Source organism: Lonchura striata, chromosome 9, assembly GCF_046129695.1.
Source record: "Lonchura striata isolate bLonStr1 chromosome 9, bLonStr1.mat, whole genome shotgun sequence".
Taxonomy (NCBI): domain Eukaryota; kingdom Metazoa; phylum Chordata; class Aves; order Passeriformes; family Estrildidae; genus Lonchura; species Lonchura striata.
Window position 1 is genome coordinate 22,809,246 of NC_134611.1, and position 23,034 is coordinate 22,832,279.

The following is a 23,034-nucleotide window of genomic DNA, read 5'->3' on the forward strand; positions in this document are numbered from 1 at the left end:
CCCTCGCCCGGCCGGGGCTCCCGCTGCAGCCGCGGCCCTGGGAACGGAGCGGGCGGGGCTCGGCTGCAGCCGGAGCCTTTGCGGGACGGGACCGCGGCTCCCGGAAGCACCGGGAGCCGGAGCGAGCCGCGCTGGGCCGGCGGTGACGGCGAGCGGGGCCGCCGGGCGGGCGCAGGTGGGAGCGGAGCGGGGCTGAGCGTGAGGGGCCCGCCTGAGGCGGGCCTGTGCTAGGGGAGACCTTCGGGATTAGCGGGCGGGCGGGAAGCAGGGCTGGGGAGGGAAGGGTGGGCTTGAAGACACCCAGAGCAATGTCTGGAAATGGAGCGGTTTGGGCAAGAGGGAGGAGAGGGTGAAGTTGAGGCTGCTGTGGGGAAGCGGCCGTGTGTGAAATTGGGAACGGGCACGGATCTGGCCAGAGCTGTGTCAGTGCTGCTGAGGAGATGCTCACTATGCGGGATGTGGTGCTGCATGTAAAGTTCAAAGAAATGCATTTTACGAGTATTTGCATGGTTATCATAATTTTATACCAAGTTTTTGAAATGAGAAACGCTCTAGCGGTACAGCACTTATGGATTAAGCAGGAACTCAGAGGACAGAGATATAACAAATGTAATAATACATATTATGGAATAAACTGAAAGATAAAAGGTAAATATGAGAAGGTACCCGAAGTTGTTTCATTTTATGAAATCCTATAAACTATGTTTTAGACCAGAGGGAGGAAGACTTGGATTCCAGATAAAATATTTTAAGTAATGATTGGGTGAAGAAGACTGACACAGCTTTGAGCAAAAGAGGGGTGTGTTATTTGGGACATAAAGAACGTATAAAGAAACCTTTCTAAAACTGAGCACCACAGTGGGAAGTTTTCTTTTCCATGGTGGTCTCTACACAGGAAAATTGGGATGTGAGACAACCTTTATTTTTTAAAGACCATATGTGCAGAATGACAAAGTAGGTCTTGGAATAAACATTAGCTGATGGACTGCTTTTCTCGAAATCTGTGGGGCTGCCTCTCTCCATAGGCACTGCACTTGACTTTCAGTGTGCTCACTGAGTTGAGCTACAGGCTGGAAGATGAGTTTGAGGGAGGTGACAGTTGCAGAGAAAGTGATTTACAATAATCTCTCCCTTTGGAAACTGTAGTTCTTTATTCCCTTGTACATTGTTGGGCATTGTAAGAAGAACTTGTGATTGAAAATCACAGTTCTGGGTGATAAATATCCGTTGGTTCAGGATGCATGATGTTCTGGTTGGTGGAAGTAGTATGTGTAGCAAAAATATTGGTTTGGGGAAAGGCTGGTTCTAGTAAGTATAAATTTGCTTTCTTTAGAGCAATGTATTGTTAGGATTAACTCAGCCTCCAGCAATCCTACAGCATGCCTACACAGCCTAATTCCTTATTCGGGTGATGCTATTGTTTACAACAATGAGAAAAAGGCAGGGATCATCTGAGCCCAGTACCTGTGGAATTCAAGTCACATGTCCCCTTAAACCAGTTCCTGATTTGGCAGTGTTAAAGGGAGCACATCACATACTTATCTTTGGGACAGGTTTGCTGGACACAGTTATTCCTCCCATATTGTTGTTGAATTGCTCACTGCCTGGGCTTATTTTTCATCGGGTACTTCAGTTTCCACCGTGTTTGTGCTGCTTGTGCAGCCTCCGTGCCTTTGCTGGAACTCAGGAGGCTGCGCAGCTGGATCACATCAGTGAAGGATGTCTCTAGAAGGGAGGAGAGATTCTTAATATCTGTACTTCTCAGGATCTGGCATGATAATGTCAGATGGTTCTGGAGTTAGGAGTTCAGGATTTTGCCACTGGATTTCTCAACCTTGTCTTACATTTATACCTCTTCAGTGCAGTTCAGTTGTCCCATTTTATTTGTAATTCCTAGCATGCTGCTGTGCCTACAGATTGATTTTCCCTGGAGGATCTAGTTTGTGTGACTCTACTCCAAGTAGGTCACCTTGATTGAGGTGTTTGACACACTGTGTTGCCTTGAGCACCCAGACTTTATTTGTAATTCATAAATAGCATAAGTGTAAGCTTCAGCTGAACCCCAGCTGGATTAAATGTTCAGTCTTTCAGCACCTTAAATCAAGCTCCTTCGTTGGCTTGCTGCATCTGCAGGAACTTCATTCCAGCAGTCCTTTGGTTCATGGCATTGCACTCCTGTGTGCTTGAGGAGTGGGCATTTGAACTGCAACTGAGAACTGAATGGCTCCTTGCTTGCAGAGTCTGAATGTGGCTGCTGGGATCTATCTATACTGTGATCTATATAGTGAACATAGTGTATGTACTGTGTGAAAACAAGATGCAGTTCAGGCAGCTTGTATCGAATTTCTGTGCTGGCAGGCAGAGTTGGGCTTAATGACTGTTATGTCAATATAAAACTATTGCACTGCTAGGCAGAGTTAAAGTCTTCATCTTACAAGAAATGCTGGTGTTGACATTTAGCTCAATGAGGGCCTGAATTTCCAGAATGCAGAATATTTATACTCAATATGTGATTTGTATAATATTCATCAAACCAAATTTTCATCAGTCAAAAAATATGATCTCTGGATTCTTAGGTTTGGTGTAAAGGATAAGGGTGGTGGGCTTAAAGAGCACTTAGCCACAGATCCCACATTTTAAGATTCACAATGCTTTACTCTTCCTGCCTGGTACATAGATTAGAATGCTATTTATTCCCCACAAAAGAAAGAAACAAACCGAAAACCTTTGTGAGCTCATTAAACAGCTCACCCACATTTCCTTTCTGCTCAGTTTTCTGACATGTAAGAAAACCTTGCCTGGGTCCCAAGGAATTTATAGCATTCTCTGAAATGCGACTTTAGTTAATAGTTAATATGCAATTGGATTCCCTCTGTTAAACTTGGCAGTGATGGAATTTCCTGGTTGAATTATATATATGGCCAGTGAATCACTGATACAGCCTCCACTATCTTTGGCAGAAGCCAAGGTTTTGGAGCAAAGTTGAGAAGAAATCATTGGTTGATCTTTAACAATTACCATTTAATGTGTAACTACTCTAAAACTAGGTGCACTTGCCAGTTTTGAAAACCATCTGCATGGTTTTAAAATGGCCAAGAGTTGTGGTTTGACCCCAGCTGGCAACTAAGGCACAGGCACTTGCTCACCCCCCTGGTGGGATGGGGCAGACAATCAGAGAGGTAAAAGCGAGAAAACCTGAATTGAAACATAGACGTTTAGTAGGTAAAGCAAAAGCTGCACTTTCAAGCAAAGCAAACCAAAGAGTTCTTTTACCACATTCCATGGGAAAGCAGGTGTTCAGCCATCTCCAGGAAAGCAGGATTCCATCATGTGGAACAGTGACATGGGAAGACAAACACCATCACTCTGAACCTCCCCCTCCTTTCTTCTCCCAGCTTTTGTACTGAGCATGACTCCAGATGGTCTGGGATACATCCCTGTGGTCTCTTGAGGTCAGCTTTCTTGGCTGTGCTCCTCCTTTCTTCTTCTCCCAGCTTTATGTACTGAGCATGACTCCAAATGGTCTGGGATATATCCCTGTGGTCTCTTGAAGTCAGCTTTCCTGGCTCTGTTCCTCCCAACTTCTTGTGCATTCCCAGCCTCCTCCATGGTGGGGTGGGAGGCAAAAAAGTGTAATCCCTGCTCAATGATAGTGAAAACGTCCCTGTGAGCACTTTTCAGCACAAATCCCAAACACGTCTCCCTGCCAGCTGCTGTGAAGAAAATGAACTCTACCCCAGCCAAAACCAGCACATGAGATATGGTTGTGCCTAGGGAGCAAGATGACGTTGCAGGAGCAAGGTCCTCCAGTGATCTACAGTGTTCTACTTGATCACCTTGTCTTAAAAATACCATTTGAATGCAGTTATGTTTTTAATTCTTTTCAGTAGTTAAGATTTTTTTTTAATGTAAATCGAGAAATTGGAAATACTGCCTGAAGAAACTTTCATATGGAAAAAAATCTTTGTTCCTCAGTTTCTGCTCAAAGAGTAAGGAACAGACTTTGCTAGGGGCTTTGCTTTTAACCACATTTCTGAAGAATTGTACAAGCTCCAAGAGAAGCACAGTTTTGCTTCTTTTTTTCATAGTGTACTTAATGCACTTTATAATGTCTCCAGCAAGAAAAATGAGTAACAAACTGGGAAACGAAAAAAGAAAGAGCAAGGTAAGTTTTAAAATGATGAAGTTAATTGCAGTGATTTAGTTGCAAAGTGCCAGGTATGTGGGGAGGAATAGCTGACAATTGTAGATAGCTTATGGGAGGGAACAAATAAGAAACTTGTTCACAATATGAGGAAAATGGAAAACATAGTAGTGACATTTTAAAGTGTGAAATACAAAATATTTAGGACATGCATTACTACAATTACAGTGGCATGACAGATTTCAGCTTGTGGTGAGAGGAGAAAGAATTGTTAAATTTTAGCAGTCCAAATATGGCAGTTAAATTATTTGTGTGTTTGTAAAACCTTCTTCAGAACGCAGTTCAGCAGCTCCTAACTTTTTAGATTTTAACTTTTTTTTAGATTTGGAGAGGTCTATGTGCCCTCTGTGCCATGTGGGATATTTGTCATAAAATCATAGAATGGATTGGGTTGGAGGGGACCTCAAAGATCATCTGTTTCTGACTCCCGGCCATGAGCAGGGACACCTTCCACAGACCACGTTTCTCAAAGCCCATCCAACCTGGCCTTGAACGCTTACAGTAATGGAGTTTCTCCAGTTCTCTGGGAAGACTGATCCTGAATTAGCCCAGCCCAGGCCCTTGCACTTGGCCTTGCTGAACTTCATGAAGTTCCTTTCTTCCACTTATTTCTATACTTAAAGTGTAAGTTGTATTATATACTACTTCTGATAAATACAAAGCTATATTCACTCAAAAAAAAAAAAAAAAAAAAAAGGAATATTTATGGAATAGAACTTTCTCTGTGGAATGTAGCTGTGTTGCAGAAAGTGTCATGTTACTTGTGTGTTATCCAGCACAGGGAAGAGGGCAATGTGTGTAGAAAGTAAGTAAAGCATAGAAAGAAGTTTTATAAAGATAGGTCCTTCAGGTTCTGTGAGTTATCTCTTACTTCCAGCCGGGCTTTTCCTTTGTTGGCAGCTTATTGTATTTGTATAGGTGTGGTGCCAGCACTAGGTTCATATTTAATAGGAGAAATATGAGAACACCATCCTGTTTTCTTTAATCTCTTATCATGAGCTCAAAGCAAATGCTCAGGAGGTGTGTCCATACATGTACCACTGGAACGACACAGAGGCAGATTCAATCAGTGTTTATTTTCCAGCAGATCGCAAGGGAGAATTTGGTGTAGTAGCACAAAAAAATTAAACTTTGCCTTTGGCAGTTGTGAGGGCTGGTTCTCTACTTCTGTGTTGGGCTTTGCATTTTAATTGAAACACAAATGCCTTTTGTTGGTTGAGCAATAGTAAACTGATTAGTCATAAAATGGAATAAGACCTAGGAAAAATAACTCCTGTAACTTGGCTTTTTTACTCTAAAAACCGTCAGCAGTGAAAACATTTCACAGTTAGGCTGGAAGGAATTCAATTCACCTAACAACATCACTGTGAAGATTTGGAGCATGATACTAGTTAGTTTATTTTTCTTTTTTTAAATTAAACTTTTCTTGTGACAGAGTATGGAGGAGTAAAGAAATAGTTGTCAGTAGAGGTTATTTTTGTCAAATCTTTTGGTGAATTTAGCTTACTTTTTTGTTGTGAGAATTGCTGGAATTTACTGTTAATTTTTTTCTTATATTTCATCTACTTCACATAATGTTGGGTGCTTGGAGTTTTTCCTATAAGTTTCTCTGATACTTCCTGTAATTCTGAGTCCTTCTACAAAGATTTTGAGTCCTTACACAAACTTAAGAATAGAAACCAGTTCATAAACTAGTCCTTAATTTTGCACAGGATTTTGCAACAGTAGATACTTATCAGCTGAAATCTTCAGAAGTTTATACCATTAGATCTTTAAAAGACAAAATCTTAAGGTTAAGAAAAGTTCCATAATCTTACTGCTTTGTAGTAAACCGATTAATATCAAGGAGTTTTGGTGTGCTGTTTATTAATTCAGATTGATTGTGGCTTAATTTCATCTGCAAATATTAGAATTTACTAGTATTTTAGGAGAGAAAGTGTAGGGATGAAATAAAAATATTATGTTTTAGCCTGGGTTGGAGGTATTACAAAGGGAGATGAAAATCTGCAAGTCAGAAATGTATTTATTTTTGAATTAATATTATGAGCTGGAAACATGTGATTTTCCACTTTAAAAAATTTGCTTCCTTTGAAGAGTTATTCTTCATACTTTGGGCAGTATGGTACTTTGAGCTGAAAGTATTACTTCCTGTATAGATTGCATTGCTTTGCTTTGCTTTGTGTTCTGAAAACCTTTCCAGGGTCCTTCTGCTTTTCACTTGCAAGGAGTGCAGCTCTTCACATAGAATCCAAATTTAATGCAGCTGTGTGTACTGAATCCAAATGTTACGTGGCTGTAAATGCCACCTTGGCTTCCTGTGTGTTGGCTCCTGTGCAGGGCTGCCTTCCTTGTGGCTGCAGGGTGTGTCCATGGCACACTGAAGAAATGACGCAGAAGGAACTGGTTTCTTTTTTCACATAGCCTAACAGAAGAGAAGAGAAACGAGCCCAGTCCCTGAGATGAGTTTCTTAATATTTTAGTCAGGAAACTGCACACCCTGGTGTAAAGCTCAAAAGAAAGAATTAATGTCACCACTCAACTTTCAGTCTTTGAATTAGCAAACCTAAATCTGACTTTTCAAACAGATGCTTCCTGCAGAGTACCAAGTAGTGCATCCAAAGCCCAGTAAGAAACCTAAGTTGTAGCTCTGTACAGGAAATGCAGTGGGAACTTCACTATCATTGTTGGTTTAAGATCCAGGTGGGGGTTGTTACTGAAGGCAATAGTTCATTTGTTCTGGGACTGCACAGCTGCTGCTCTGAGGGTAGCAGGAGCTCATGGCTACAAGTGAGCTCTTACCCCTCTTGGCAGTCACTTGTAAATCTAAAGGTGTGAGACTACAGTTGAAGACAGTCTTTAAAGTTCAATATTTTTCTCCTTTTTTGGATTGTTCCCAGTTTGCACAAGAGGTCCATGAGCTGATAAGCAGGTCTTTTAAAAGAGAAGGGACCAGGAGAGCTGATGAGGTGTTCTGTGTGCTTAGGAGAGCGTGTTTATGTTATTGACATGTGTACATTTCAGAACTCTAGTTCCTGCTCAGTGAACCAGCTTGTAAGTACAGCATGAAACTTCACACAATTGCTGTCTACAAGCCTGTCTTGTTGACCACTGACAGGACAACTTTTAAAAGATACTCTTATTTCAGCTATCATGCTGGAAACTTAGGTTCCATTCTAGTTCTATTTGGAACTCTGAAATGCATTAGTGACTTACAGTAAGGAAATATTTCCTGCTACTGGTGCCTTTTTGAGATACATTGTCTGGGGAAAGTTCCCTTTTTAATCATGATTTCTGAGGAAAACAAGACAGAAGTTAATGGTGTGGTATGGATTCTTTATGGCTTTGCTTATGGCTTATTAAAGTGTTGTGCTTGTGTTTTTATTTTCATGCTGATTGCTTTGCTACTTCCTCATTAACAATGTACTAGTGACTTACTTTTAAAATTGCATTTTAAGCTGCTTCATAAATAGATGGCTATATTTAAAAAAAATAATGTAAACATTATTTTTAATATTATGATCCTCTTTGAAGGTTACAGAATTGATATCTGATGATTTTAACATTTGTAAAACCCTTTGTCATTTCACAGGCTGACAGAATGCAGAAATTTGGGTCTGAGTCAGGAGGGAAATGTGTGTTCCCATTAGCTGTATTTTGTTTAGAAGCATTTTGAAAACAAAAAAAAATTAAAAAAACCACCACCACCAACAACAACAAAAAAAAAAAAACAAAAAGTTTAAAAAACCTACATCTTAAAGTTCTAAGGACTTACTTATCTGTAGGTGTGTTTTCATGAAATTCAGTTGTTTTTGTCTTGTTGCTCTTTTTTTCCAGTTTTTCAGGTCTGAATACTAAGAAATTAGGTAGGTGGGAACAGTGAAAGAAATTGTTTGTTCAAGTTGGCTCACATAAATGTCAGTTTTCTCTAGTATCATAGACAAGCCTTTTAGTGAAATTCAGTTCTGTGTCCTCTCTCAGTAGGATTCTTTCTTCTTTACTGTTTTTTCCTCTCATCTTTGTGTTGCTGGTATTTTTCCAGAAAGCATGGTCTCTGAATGTGCATGTCACTTCTTCATCACTTTGCAGGAGCTGTTATTTTTCTCCTACTTCTCAGCTGTAGCAAATTTATTCTTCAAAAGTTGTTCTCCTGTTAAGATTCCTTAATGAAACCTTGTGTGTTTCTTCCTTAGTTTCTGCATCCTGGCATCTTTTTCTTCCATATTTGCCAGTATGTTTTTACAAATATTTTTACAATGGCATGATTTTTGAGATGTACAATTTTATTGTGTAGAATGCAAGTGTGTACTTCATATCTTTGTGGCTGTTGATAATCCACTCCTGTTTGCAGGTCACTGCAATGTCTTTTAAGTGTCAGTGTTGTATAAGTAATAATTTGACTTTGAGTATTTGACTGGAGAAGATCTATAAATGCTTAGAGACAAGATAAGGACAAATCAGAAATATTTGAAGAGTGTAGCTCTCCAAATGTCTACAAAACCATCAATGAAGTGCATCTTGAGCTAGAGAAATGCAGTTAGCAAGAAACTGCTTCAGTTCTAGCCACAAATACCTAGAGGTACCAGCACATCCTTGAGCAGTGTGGACAAAGCAGCGTAGTTCATGAGTCAGAAGTTGTGTTTTACACCTGCCAGTGTAAAACATGAGGACAGCTCTGCCATATGCACCCAGCAAATGGGGTATGTCTGCACTTCTGAAATTGGGAACCACATGCATTGTCTTGGCTTGTTACTCTTCTTCTACTTGTAAACATAGTTGTAAACTTCTAGTTATTGATTTAACTTTGACATTATAAAAAAATGCTTTGTTTTTGAATAACTAGGCAATGAAGGAAGTAGAAGATAATCTTTTATAGAAAACATTAGTTTTTGTGTATGAAAGTTCTTTATATGAAGCATAGCAAAAATTATGTGATAGTCTGAGTAGCAGCAAGCTTTTTTAAATCTTCTTGTCATATATTGTGCTTCCAAAAAGAAAATTACTGTCTCTATTAGTCTTCTGCACTAAGTTGATCCTTTAAACTGGTGACGAATTGCAAAGAAAACTACATCAACTTAGTGGAAGTTCCTGGTAGAGATGAGGATGGTACAGCTTTACTAACATGAAGTTTGTGGTAGTCAGTGCAGCCTGAGAAAGCAGTTGCAGTCACTGAGTCATCTATATTCAATGATTTTTTTTCTGGGCAGGATAATCAGCAGGACAGCTTTAGTGCTACTTCCCCTAAAGCTTCTCCATCCCATGTCTTCTCTCCAACTGTGCTTTCCCACAACTCTCCTTTCCCTTCATTGCCAGCCATACCTCTCATTCTCATTTAAAGCCTCACCCTTCTTTTGCTGGCACGGTGACACCTGGCAAGGCAGAGACTACAACCTGACAGGCTTGGGAGAGGTGGAAGAGTAGGAAGATCTCTTCAGTTGGGAACAGCTCACTGCAGCAGGAGTACTGGGCATTCTGCTGTACCACAGCTTTCACCTTGAAAACACCTTCACCTTGAAAATACCTTCTGAGCCTTCACCTACATAAAGAAATCAGTGATTCCCAATACCTGCAATATTTCCTTTGGGTTTGTTTCTTTTTTTCTGTTTCAGAAAGGAAAAAGTCAAGAAATGTCTGCCAATTTAAAGTACCTTTCCTTGGGCATCCTGGTTTTTCAGACCACAAGTTTAGTGTTGACCATGCGCTATTCTCGGACACTGAAAGAAGAAGGACCTCGTTACTTATCCTCTACTGCAGTAGTTATTGCTGAACTTCTGAAGATTTTGGCCTGTGTTCTATTAGTCTACAAAGACAGCAGTATGTGTCAAATTTTGCACCAAGTAATTTTCCTAATCAATATGCTGTATTGTAGTGGCAACTGCAAAGCAGCCATGTGAGTACAGGCATACAACAAAGCATTTCCTTTCTCCTTGTGTAAGAAAGTCTTGGAAAGACAATAATCATACTGCATATTTGCTTAAGAGAATGAATACTGAGGAGTGCAGGAATGAATTTTATGCTAACATCTCAAAGTTTGTGTTTGCTCAGGCATTTTAAGAAATCTGTATGTAGAAGCAGGAAAAAATGAAAAGCTTTAAGTGTGTCCAAAGCACAAATGATAATTTAGAAACCTTTGATAAACAGCAGAGGTAGAAGGGAACAAGCAATTTCATTGTTACAGGAAGAATCATAGTTTTAAACTAAGAAAAATAAAACTATATTCACATTTACTCCAGCTCTTATTTTGCATATTTAAAACTGAATTTATTTAAAACTGGTTTCTGTTTGATATTCAACAGCTTAAAAATGTCAATCTATGCATAAATATAGATGACTGTAGGATTCTAAATATGTTCTTTTTAGGTGGTACTCTTTGATATATTATCTTAAATTACTGAAACAGTTTCAATAAGTTTAACTCAAAGTATTTTGAATACTTTTTTCATTCTGATATTCCAGGCTGCAGGAAGACACTTGCAGCCATACGTCCTTACATATACAAGGCCTGTGAAAATGAAACCAAGGTAGATGGTATTTTCAGGTCTTAGCATAGTGATAGCTATAAAAAGGGGAAACAGTTTAAGAACAGAACATTGCTATTTCTCCTTTTTCCACTCCTTTCCTTTAAGTGAATATCTATTTCTTTTACTGTTTCTTTGGGTAGAATGCAATTTACGGACTCTGAACAGAGTGCTACGTGATGAAATCCTTAACAAACCCATGGAAACTCTTAAACTTGCTATTCCTTCAGGAATTTACACTCTTCAGAACAACTTGCTATATGTAGCATTGTCAAACCTAGATGCAGCCACATACCAGGTATTGCATATTTGGAATTCTCTGTAAGTTTGAAAAAAAACCCATGAATTGTGGCATAGTAGTAGTAACTGTTCCTGGTTCTTCTAGGTTACATATCAACTGAAAATTCTCACCACAGCATTGTTTTCTGTGTCCATGTTGAGCAAGAAACTGGGTGTATACCAGTGGCTGTCACTTGTAATATTGATGACAGGAGTGGCATTTGTGCAGGTAAATATTAGCAGGTATTTTGTGGATTTTAATGAGTTTATTCAAGAAACATGGATTTTTGTACTGATTATCCAGCTTTCAGATTCTGCCAGCTGCACATGAGAACCAGAGTAGAGTCAGGAGCTATGAATCACAACTGGCCAGGTCTGGAGGACACCAGAAATGGTTCAAAGGCAGAAGATAACACCTCTTTTGCAACCCAGTGCTCTACTGTAGAATCTGACAGGGCCTCTGGAGCAACCTGCAAGTAATAATGATAGTTTATATTAGCACATTTCTTCAGGCATTAGGAATTCACAGACCATCTTTGCCAGTACAGGCTGTGTTCACTTTGTCATATGGATTCAGTGTGGCAAATTTACTTTGGACTAATTTCAAGGTTCTCAATAGTGCAGGCACCAGGGTTCATAGTTTTAAGAGGGCAGGATCATGGGATAAGAGGCTATTCTAAAATTTTTCAGCAGATTTTAGTATATCCTAGAAATCTTTATTTTAAAACTTAAGAAATTGAAAAAATATATTGTGATTAAATTCAATAATGAACAATGAGAACAAAACACTCTGACAGTATTTAACAGACTCCTCATAAAGTTTGTCCCTGGCATTGCATTTTATTCAGTTAGCCTTAGGCACATTGCAAGATTTAACTGGTCTGCAGAATCACCAAAGAGGGGCACATGAAAAAGACAATACATTCTACCTTAAAGACAGTGGGTGTAAGTAGTTTTCTAACTGTGTTTATATTTGTAGGGTAGGGTGGCACAAGTTGGTGGCAGAGAATGACCATGATAAGTCACACTGAGATTCAAAACCAGTTCTTGCAGCTGTTTAAATTGATAAGTATTCTCCCAGTTCAGGCACAATTTTACTCCTTACAAATACGTAGGAAAAAATTATAGCATTGCAGTCCTTTAAAAGTATTTATAGTACAAAATACAAAACTTTTCAAGTATGTGATTGTCTGTATTTAGTAACTGTTACTGTTGGTGGAAAACAAATTTGCATTTTGTAGAGGCTCATGACTTGATTTCATCAGTGAATTTTGTGTAATTGTTTTTACATCCAGTGGCCTTCAGATTCTCAAGCAACACCTGCTAAGGAGCACTCAGCAGGATCACAGTTTGTAGGCCTGATTGCAGTTCTCATAGCATGCTTTTCTAGTGGATTTGCTGGAGTTTATTTTGAGAAAATTTTAAAGGAAACTAAGCAGTCTGTGTGGATCAGAAACATTCAGCTTGGTAAGTTTAATTTTAATCATCTGTTAGAGATATTGCATTCTGAAGCAATTAAGATAATTGTGCAAAATAAATGGATAAATAAAAAATACAACTAGCATTTTAGTATGCTGCATATATAGTATTTTAAAACCAGAAGTCAAACTCTGCTAGAGGAAATTATAGCAGTTACTTTCTGATTTCAGTCTAGTTCTTGATTTACTTTGTTAATAGAGTATCTGTACATTTGTACAGAAACTGTCAATTTTTTTTTACTATTCTTTAGAGAATATAGGAATGTTAAAACAAAATACATTTCCAAGTCAGTGTTTTGAGATGTTTTAAAATTAACATATTTTTTTCTCTTGTGCCTGGGTAGGCAGCTTTTTGTATTAAAAGTGCAAGCTATAAAATCTGCTTTGTTTGTGAACAAAGTTGAGGGGATTGTTTACTGTTATTTCAATACCAAAGGTCAGTTTCTTTTGTGTGCAAAGTCACTGAGGAGAAGCTTATGCAAAAGACCAGTTCATCTTAACTATTTGAATAGCTGTAGCATTCTATTCCCAAAGCAGCCTTGGGCCTTGCAGACCCTGGATGTTAAAGGTGACAGAGCTGGTCTGTGTTCATGAGTGAGTTTTCCCTACCTTCAAAGCAATCTTGTCCAGTTTAGAGGGTTGGAAACAGGGCATCAACAATATCTTTTTGTTCCTGTTTTACAACATGGACAAAACTTATTGGTGCCTTTGTTTCTCTAATGGAACCCTTCTAGTCTTCATCTGTAGGCAATACCCATTTATGGCATATTTGAATGAGTGCATAGAGCAGAATTTGACCTTCCCAGCACCTTAGAACAGACTAGGGATCAAATCCTCAGTGTATAGTTAAGTCATGAGATGATTTAATTGATCAGAGCTGCGTAGTGAGTCTGGTAGAATGTAGTGCAGTACTATAAGAACAGGACATTGTATGGCTTCTTTTGTAATTAGTTAGTTGGTCAATAAGCCATCTGTATTTCCTTTATTTTCCTACTACTGTGTTATAATTATAAGTGGTTTCAGTTAAAAAAGCAGAAGTTAATTTTGAATATATTAAAACATTTTTACATGACCATAGTGTTTTGAAACCAGAGTATAGTGGGAGGAATCAAAACCTCTCTTTACTATCTGCTTGTACTTATGGAAACAGTGTCTACTCAAACTAAATTTCCTGAACAGAGAGTAGGTAATACATCAGGAGACGTTATATTGGGGAATTCTGGGGGCAGAGAAAGGTTGCTAGCTGGGGATTGGTCTAGGATCTAAGATAAGATTTGGTGGTATGGGTGGAGCTGCAATATAAAATCCATTGCCAAAGAAAGCTGATTATTATTATTACTCTCAGTTTCCATGCTAAAAGTACTTTCATGGGCAACAGATATCTGAAATAATTTCCAGAAAGAATTCATAATTGTTGAAAAAAATCAATAATCTCTTCATATTTTTCCACAGTGCACAGAAGTATGTACACTTAGTTTAATAGTTGGCCTGGTCATATATTGAATGTTCCAGTAATTCTTTGTTAAACAAGAAGATCAGAACAGACTGTCTGAATGCTGACTCTTTTAGGTGATGAATGACTAGGAGAGTGAAGACATAAATGTCTGATTATAGTGAGAATCAGATCACCTGAGTTTTGTATTTACTTTTGTAGTGAGCTTAATATGCCTCAATAGGAAGTTCAGTTGAAAAATAATGTTGTCATATTTCATTAAGTTTTTAGAAGCTATTTAAATACATAAATACAGTTAAACAATACATATTAAACACATATAAAAATAAATACAGCTTTTACAGTACAGCTTTCACAAAATATGTAAAATGTGAAATCACATTAGAAAATACATTGGTGTATTCTTTCTGCAAGTGCAAGGTAGTCACTCACTTTCAGACATTGTGTTATTCAGGAGCAAGGCATTCATAAGCAAGAGCTCTGAAATAGAGCTTTTCTTACAACACAAACAAAAAACTGTATATGTTCAACCAGGTTTTCATTTTCATATCCATAGAGAATTATTAAAACTATAGGAAATATTGGGGAAATAAATTAGAATTGTTTTAAAAATCAGTTTTTAATGCACACCAAAGCCATAATAGGGATGTAAGAATAAGTTATTGTATTTCTTTGTTTTAACAGATCAATTGGAAAATACAAAGAAATGGTTTAATCTGAATGATAACTACATTTTTAATTCTGCCTACAAAAATCATTATTTCTTATCAAACAGAAGGTGTTATTTTGTTCAAAACAATTCTGCCTTTTTCAGATGCTGAGAAATGTGATGAAAATCACCTTTTCACAGAGAAGGAATAGAAAAAAAGTGTTGAAGGAATAGAAAAAAAGTGTTGACTCTTTCCCGCTCAAGACTAGAGCAGACATCAGTCACCCATTTGATAGAAGAACACTGCACTCACCAAATTAAAAGCTCCACAGTCTCACCTCAGATTCAGCTTTAAACATTAAGTCTCTACTAGTAAAAACTCATTGTGTTTGAGACTGGCTCAGGAGAATCCCATTTAAAAGATCCTTGTCTGAATTGGCAAACAGCTAATTGCTGCTCCGGCTGTGCCAGAGACCTCTTCCACTGAGTGTTTTTCCTGTTTTTCTCTTCAGGTTATAGGGTGGCTTCAGCCTTCAGTCATGACTAGTTTTAGGAAAACTGTAATAACATTTAAGTGAATTTTGCTATATGCATAAACAAAAATCATTCAATTCCAGTAGAAAGCAATGGAAGATAAGTATATAAGGATATCTTAATGGAAACAATAAAACTTGTTTCAAGTGTAGAGACTAGCTTTTAAAAGAGAACAGCAAACTGATTGCATTTGGATGTGATAGTATTGCAAGTGACAGTCCAATTTTAAAATCAGAAATACATGAGTAGCCTTTAAGGACAGGGAACCCATTTGTATGTTTTTCACCTGAAGCTTTTAAACCAATCTTCTACTTTCAGGATTTTTTGGTAGCATATTTGGACTTATGGGTGTTTACATTTATGATGGAGAACAACTGTCAAAGAATGGATTTTTTCAAGGATACAATAAACTTACTTGGGTGGTGGTTGTTCTACAGGTGAGACCTTGTGTTGCATGTTTCTGTGAAGGCACTCAGATTTACTCTTCCATAAATAACTGGGGAAACTAATGGGTGTCATTGAAGGTGCTGAGAATTCTACAGTTGAAAGTCTGATCTATCATTATTATCATACTCTAAACGAAAATCTGGAAAATAAATAACAAGTATGTGATTAAGTATTGTGCAAATTAAAAGCGTGTAAGCATTATTTATTTTGTGATGTTTAAAATTATCTCTCTATATGCCCTTTCCAATGTGGCTAAAAATGTACTACAAGTATTTCAACTAATTTAGTGATGGTTAATGTGATCAGCAGTTTCTTTAATGGGGAAAGAGCTACTCCTCCAGTATTTACTTTCAACAGTACATATTCCTAATATAAAATAAATGTATTGCTCCTCAATATAGACAAAAGCTTTTCCTTAAGTAGGTGCATGGTTTTAAAACAGATGCTCTCAGTTAAATTATCAATTAATTCAAACCTCACTGTTTTTCCAGGCACTTGGAGGGCTGGTGATTGCTGCTGTTATAAAATATGCAGACAACATTTTAAAGGGATTTGCAACTTCTCTCTCCATTATACTGTCAACATTGATCTCCTATTTCTGGCTGCAAGATTTTGTCCCTACAAGGTAAGAATGATTTTCCATGTGTACTGAAAGAAAATAGTTGAAAACTATTGCGAAAATAAATAAAAAACAAATCATCCAAGCCATACGTTCAAAATATGTAGGTCCAGCTTGCAGACCAAAGTTTAGGCTCATCCCGTAGTGAGTTTCTCAGGCGGGTGGCTCGGGGTGCCGCGGCGGCCGCGCTCCCCGCGGCTGCTGCCGCTGCCCGGGGCCGCTGTTCGGCCCGGCCGCGCCCCCTGCGGCCCGCGCGGGCACCGCACCCCCGGACAACGGGGACAAGGGGGACAACGGGGACAAGGGGGACAACGGGGACAACGGGGACAAGGGGGACAAGGGGGACAAGGGGCCGCCGCCGCTCCGTGTCCCGCGCTGCGGGGCTCGGGACAAGGGGCCGCCGCCGCTCCGTGTCCCGCGCTGCGGGGCGGCACAGGGACATCGCCTCTGTGCCTTTCATCGCCCGCACTACAGGCTCTAACACAGGTCACGCACCCCTGGAAGTGATGCTGCAGCACTGAGTTGCCCAAGAGCACCCAGAAGCCCAAAGGCAGAGCTGTTTCTAAAGGCAATGCCACATTTAGTAGTGAGAACAGCTAAGAAAGAAAAATAATTGCTTGCTCCTTTCTTTTAGACCCCGTACAGTGTCCTGATGCTTTGGGGACCAGGTCATGGTGGCTCTGTGTGCCACAGGTTTTGTACATGGCTAGGCTGAGAACACTGCTTGTCTTGGCAGTGCATGTTCCTATGTGAAGTGTAGAATTAATAATCCCACTTCCAGGTGTAGGAATAGGATTTTACTTTTGACTGACCAACACTCATTGCATACGTTGCATGCACTCATAACATAAAAGTATCTTGAATAATATTTACGACTTTTGAGTCTGGTACAAAAAAAATGTTTTTATCTAAAATATATATATTTGCAATACTGTGGTCCCTTCTATCCCTACCCATTCTGTGATTTGGTATTATCAAGACTTAAGCACTCGAAAAAGGAAATGGAATGGCTGTTTAGGCTTAAGAAATAGGGGACATTGAACATTAATTATAAGTAGATTATATTTGTCCCATTAAAACAAATGTAGAAAATGTTTTAAGAATTTCTGTGTGCTTAAATGGAAAATTAATAAGTAACTTAACAGCTTCTGCAAACATGTTAAAAATTAAATACAGCCAACTAGAAGTATGTAGATCTTGAAGTGATCCCATTTAATAAAACTTGACTAACTTGAGTTAATCAAACTTTATGCTAACAGTGCATTTGAACTGAAACTGTGTAATTGTTTCTGTCACATCAACAGACAGTTTCGATAAGGGTAATAGATGTAAAGTACTTAAATGCTTAAATGTGTTGCAAGGGGCCGTGTCCCAAAATAGGCTAAATGTATTCTGTGAAGGATTATCATGTCATATGCCACAGTTTCTTTAGCATTTGGTTCAGAAGATGAAATTGTTGAAGTTGTCATGTCTGTAAGGAGATTCTTTTTTAAAGTGTGTACTAATTGTCTGCTGGCTTTGATTTTGTATCATTTAACTATCAAAACAACTTGAAAGACCAAAATGTCATGATAGAAAAGATGCCTTTATTGTGTTTTCATGAGACAAATCTTTCTGTATCTGCCAAAAATTAGATTATACTGACTTGCAAACTGGTCCTTGGGCAGCAGTGATTTGTTTTGACATAAGCTTTGGGCTTCAATGCAAATACAGCTCCAACAACATTATATATGTAGTATGAGAATGAGTGGGTAACCACAGAAGCTGCTTTGCACACATCTTTAGATAAAAGTTTAAGAAAAAAAAAGATTGATCTGATTGCTTTTGGAAATTCTTTCATGAAAGTGTAATTTTAATTTTCAGGATATGTTAGTATAATGATACATTAATTTGTAGTTACAAGTTTCTTACCTCAACAACTTTCTGCATCCCTCTAAAATAAATACATACAAATTATTTTGCACTTTATCAATTGGACAAATATAATTTATCTTTCTGTTTTCCTCATGGAAAAATGTCCTTTCTTTTGATTGTATTGCTTAAATAAATTTGCATCAACTAAAACAAACCTTTTTTTTTATCTCTATTCAGTGTCTTTTTCCTTGGAGCCATCCTTGTAATAGCAGCTACTTTTCTATACGGTTATGATCCCAAACCTGCAGGAAATCCCATTAAGGCATAGCAGACTTCCTCATCAACCTGCTTCTTGAGATCATGCACTGGGGGCCTTGCTAGCACTGGCATGTGGGAAGTGTCACTGTGCACTGCAAGGGAAGGATGTCTGCCCTGAATATATTGAAGAAATGCCGATGAGTAGTTCTGGACAGCCAGAGGGCTTACAGGTGGAGGGTGATGCTGTCTGCAGCTGACGGGGTGTGGGGGGGAAACGTCAGGGGAATGCCCAGTGCAACTTGCTAATAAAAACTTGAAAGGAACCAAAAGTTTCCAAGAAACTACAATTAGGAATGTTTACAGCTTTGACTGAGATTGCATCAAAAGAATTACTGTATTGACTGCTGCAGAAAATATGTCCTATGCACTCTTGGAAAGAGCACACGACAACATTGTCAGATTGTATGTTTTTGCTATTCAATACTATTTAATCTTAGTAAATATGTTTTTAACTGTTTGTCTATTTACGTGAAATGAGCTGAAAGTCATAGTTCTAAAGTGATGGTTCTAATTAGGTACTCCTTATTAAAACTGAAAATTGAAATATGATTGAAAGACACTCATATCAAATATTTTTATATTTTTAGAAGGCTGATTTAATAACAGAAATCTGTTATTAAATGATACTATAATTCTGTTGCTTCTATAAAACTATGGTAAGAATGTTAATATTCTCACTGGAGTACCAAGGGAGGAATACTCCAGCCTTCATCAGCCTGTAGTGTTGGAGCAGATGGAATAACTCTGGGAGCAGGGGCTGGAGGTTACCATGCTAACCTGGGAGGAGCAGTAGGGTTATGGTGGGTGCTTGCTCAGATGCGATGTTGATTCTTTTTTTTTTTACTGATTATAAATCAACTTTTTGGTAGAACCTTAAAAGTAGCTTTTGTGCTTTAAATAGCCTCTGAAGATTTTTTTAAACCATGATTTCAAAAAACAAAGAGCCCATAATAAGCATTTAAAGGCATTATCATTGTCTGTAACAGCTCCATCTGGAGATATTATGGTATGGCATCTGTATACTGTACTGTACTTTATTACAGAGGTGTTTTTTAAACAAATGTTTACTCATGAACTCTTCCAGGCTTTTTCTATATATTTCTATGTAATGGCTTAATTAGAATTTTGGTGGTTTTTTTTTAATTATTATTATTTTGTTCTGAGAGTCCTTGAGCCAAAATGAGTTATCTGGACCTATTTGTTCTAGTAGTGGAATTACTTTAATAGTAGATATAATTTAAAAGCAATTAATTGTGCAATAGGTAAATATAAAAGCATGCTGTTATTCTGTTTAAAACAAAAAAAAAAAAAACTTCACAAAGAAACCTTGCTGCAATTAGATCAATTAGACTGTTATGAACACTTCACTTGAAGTATTTGCATATAGTCAGAAACACTAAAAAAATCTTGAACTAATAAACATAAAAACTGTCTTAAAAATCATTGGTTTTCAGGTTTACAATGGATGTTAATGTAGGGTGACTCGTGTGACACCTGTGGTGATGCATTTATATAAAAGCATTTTAGGAGTCCCTTGCCAGTAGAATGGCAAGTGGTATAAATGTCTTTATTCCTTTGTTCCCTGCCACCACCCCCTCCATGCTCTTTCTCACATCTGTCTTGTACTAAAGAAAATGTGTGATAGAAGGGTGTTTTGAAATGTTTACCTAAGTACCTCATCTGACTGACAAGGAGATTCTGTAGGAGTGCTCTGAGATTTCTTAATGAAGTATTGTAAATGGGAAAGGAAGAATACAATTTATGTTAGTTAAGTAAATATAGTGTCTTTCTTCTGTTGACAATTACATGTTTTATCAACGTTTTGTTTGTTTGTCTTATCAGAGCAAGACATTAAAGAAATATCAGAGCTCTGCCTTGGGCTTGCTAAGCTTTGTGAACTGTGAATCTGTCCCAGCATGTTGTAATTGCAGTAGCTTTGCTACTTGGCGATCAAAACTATCTAAATGGGCATTCTGTGTTACTATTAAATGTTTTACATGTAACGTCCAATGTGGCACAATCTTTGAAAAGTCCCATTTAGCCATTTCCCCCTGCAGTGCAGGCTGAGGTAAGATGTGTGTGTAGAGCAAGCAGTGGCTCACAGCGGTGCCACGTACAGAATGGGAACTGCATTGCTCTGAAATGAGGTGGGAGGTGTTGGTAGTAATTTCTCAAATGGAGTTTGGCCCTACACAATAATACTTTTGATTTCGTGAGTCACAGTAGTGGGAGTGTTCAAGTGATAGAATAAGCAGGTTGTGAACACTTTAAAGTTGGTTGTACAGGAAGGGACCAAAAAAGCCAAAATATTACCACGTGGCTGGAGCTCTATGACATGTAGCCTGGTTTTAATATTTCAGGTGCACCTGTCAATATTTGCCAGGATGTTTAAAGGAAAGACCAGGAGTATGTGCTCTTTGCTTTGGAAAAGGATGCCATGCAGCTTTGGAAAACTGCCTGCTGTACTAAGGAACAGTAGCTCCTTTCTGTAAAGGAACAGTAACTCCTGTCTGTAAATCAGTGACTTCCGTGCTTTCACTTGACAGTCCCATTCTGGTTTCCAGCAGAAGGATAGATCTCATCACAGACTTGTTGCTGAAAAGGAAAAATGAATTTGCATTTTTAGCTATGTTTCCTCACAGAGAGGAAAGGCTGTTCTCTGAGGTGTGGCTCCGGACAAGGGGAGGTAGCACATGTTTTCTGAGAACAGAAAGGGCTTGAGGAGGGCTCACTGATTTCTGTAACCTTTGCACCGGGGAGCATATGCACATTTTCTCACGGAGATACTTTTGTATTTGGATTTTTAATTTTTAAGTAGCTTTAAGTCTATAACTCATTAACTAACCAAAGAGGAATAGCTAGCACAGAGTTTTGGGAAGTAGTGGATAATGTGCTTTGAGTTTGCCCTAAAAGCAAATGCTGTAGGAGTCTAACTTCCCAAAAATAAACTTGTCTTCCTGAACTATTTTCTGACTTTTAGACAATGGTTTTGTTAGTTAAGTTGTATATTTAGGAGGCTAACCTATACTTAGCAGAATTTTGTTTAAATATTTATAAAGTTGTAGCTAGCTATTTATTTGTAATAACTTGAATTATGTGATCTTCCTTTCTAGACTTATATATTGGGTGTACTAGTATTTATTGAATACTTGGATATTTGGCAGTTTTATTTGAGAATATCTGGGATACATGGTAAATGGTCAAATAACAATAAAGTTAGGACTATCTTCAAAGCAAAATAGATCAGTTCAGTGGTGAAAAAACTTAAAGTCTAATAAAGTAAGATAAACTTTTCTTTCAACATTGTATTTCTAAGCAATCCACAAGTGCCCAAAAATTTATTTTCTCAAAGAATTCAGGTAATTGTATAGTTTTATTCAACTTCATTGTTTTAGACAAACTTAAAAAATACCTTCCTTTTTATTTCAGTAAAGGGTAGATTAATGTTCTAGATTCAACTCCTATAGTATAACACCTTTGGATTTTTACTACAATGTTTTAATAACTATTGTGTTATTTTCCCTCAAAAAGATAAAACATTCTCATTTTGCTTGTGTTTCATGCACATGAACACAGGCCTCTCACAGACTCTTAGTAGTACATAATTCTTTTGTATTTCTAACTTATTTTTTGGCTGTAGCAAAATACTGTAATAGATTTTGTTCATTTTTTTAATTGATAAATGAAACATTGCATTTGTTCTGGTTTTTGTTGTCAGTAACTTTCATATTTGAATGTATTTCCTGATCAGCCCTGCATGTTCTGTTGTATTTAAGTGATTGTCATTTCCCAAATTTGCTTGTTCTCCTGGTGACAATGTTTCTTGGTGGATATTGTGTGGAGGTTTATGCATTCCTTTCATATCTGAAATTTATGTTTGTGAGAATGAGTTATTAAAAACCAGTAAGGGTTTTTTTTTTTGTGTGTGTGTATTATAAAAGTAACATTTATGTATAACACAGTATTGTACCATAAATGTATAAAATGTCATCACCTAAGATAGGCATTACTGTGAAAAAGTCCAAGCAGTGTTTCCTTACCTTTGTTTTAATTGTTCTTTTCATTTTTAATGCTGATAATGTTCCACAGGAAGAGAGTCCTGCTCTTTACAGGTAAGCTCATTGTATGTTTTTAGTTATCTAAAATTAGTGCATTTTACTAAAGAAAAATTTGGGGCAAAATGCAACAAAATATGTGGAATTGATTATATCATATCTTCTGCTTCAGTTACTGTCCAAAGTTCTGTTCCATTGAATTCTTAGGTTTTTGTAAGTATTTCTCAGCTGTATTTATAACTTTCTAGAAGAGAAAATAACCTGTCTTAGCTTGCCATTCAGTGCTTGTTCTTGTTCTTGAATGTCTGCTGCACATTTGCATCCAAGAGTAGACATGGCACATTAACTTGTCTGCAATCTCCCGTCATCATTCTGACTGTAATTAGTCATATTCACTTCATTAATGATTTAGAGCTCAGTAAGAATTGCTTGTACGCTAAGCAGATGTTTGTATTTGCTGCCATGAGTATGATTTTTTTCAATTTTTTTAAACTTTGTTCTTATTGTCAATATATGAGCCCAAATATATTATTCAAACATTGTAGCAAAATTTTTAAGGTAGTCTTAGTTTTTTATATGTTGATATTTGTGTGTGATTACACTGAATACGGTTCTAATAGGTGGTGTTT

The 23,034-nt window shown here is 37.7% G+C and overlaps 1 protein-coding gene across 2 annotated transcripts; it reads left to right on the plus strand.

Annotated features, from left to right (window-relative positions):
• The first annotated feature begins 74 nt into the window (after positions 1-74).
• SLC35A3 (solute carrier family 35 member A3) lies at positions 75-22,050 on the plus strand. 2 transcript variants are annotated; one of them, XM_021525286.3, is made up of 8 exons: positions 75-175; positions 9,811-10,015; positions 10,863-11,017; positions 11,105-11,227; positions 12,294-12,465; positions 15,431-15,549; positions 16,051-16,184; positions 18,270-22,050. In XM_021525286.3, the coding sequence occupies exons 2-8, from the start codon at positions 9,829-9,831 to the stop codon at positions 18,358-18,360; spliced, it is 981 nt and encodes a 326-aa protein (XP_021380961.1). In that variant the 5' UTR covers positions 75-175; positions 9,811-9,828; the 3' UTR covers positions 18,361-22,050. The 2 variants fall into 2 exon arrangements, with proteins under 2 accessions (XP_021380961.1, XP_021380952.1); XM_021525277.3 differs by lacking the exon at positions 75-175 and adding an exon at positions 2,622-4,165.
• Positions 22,051-23,034: the final 984 nt, after the last annotated feature.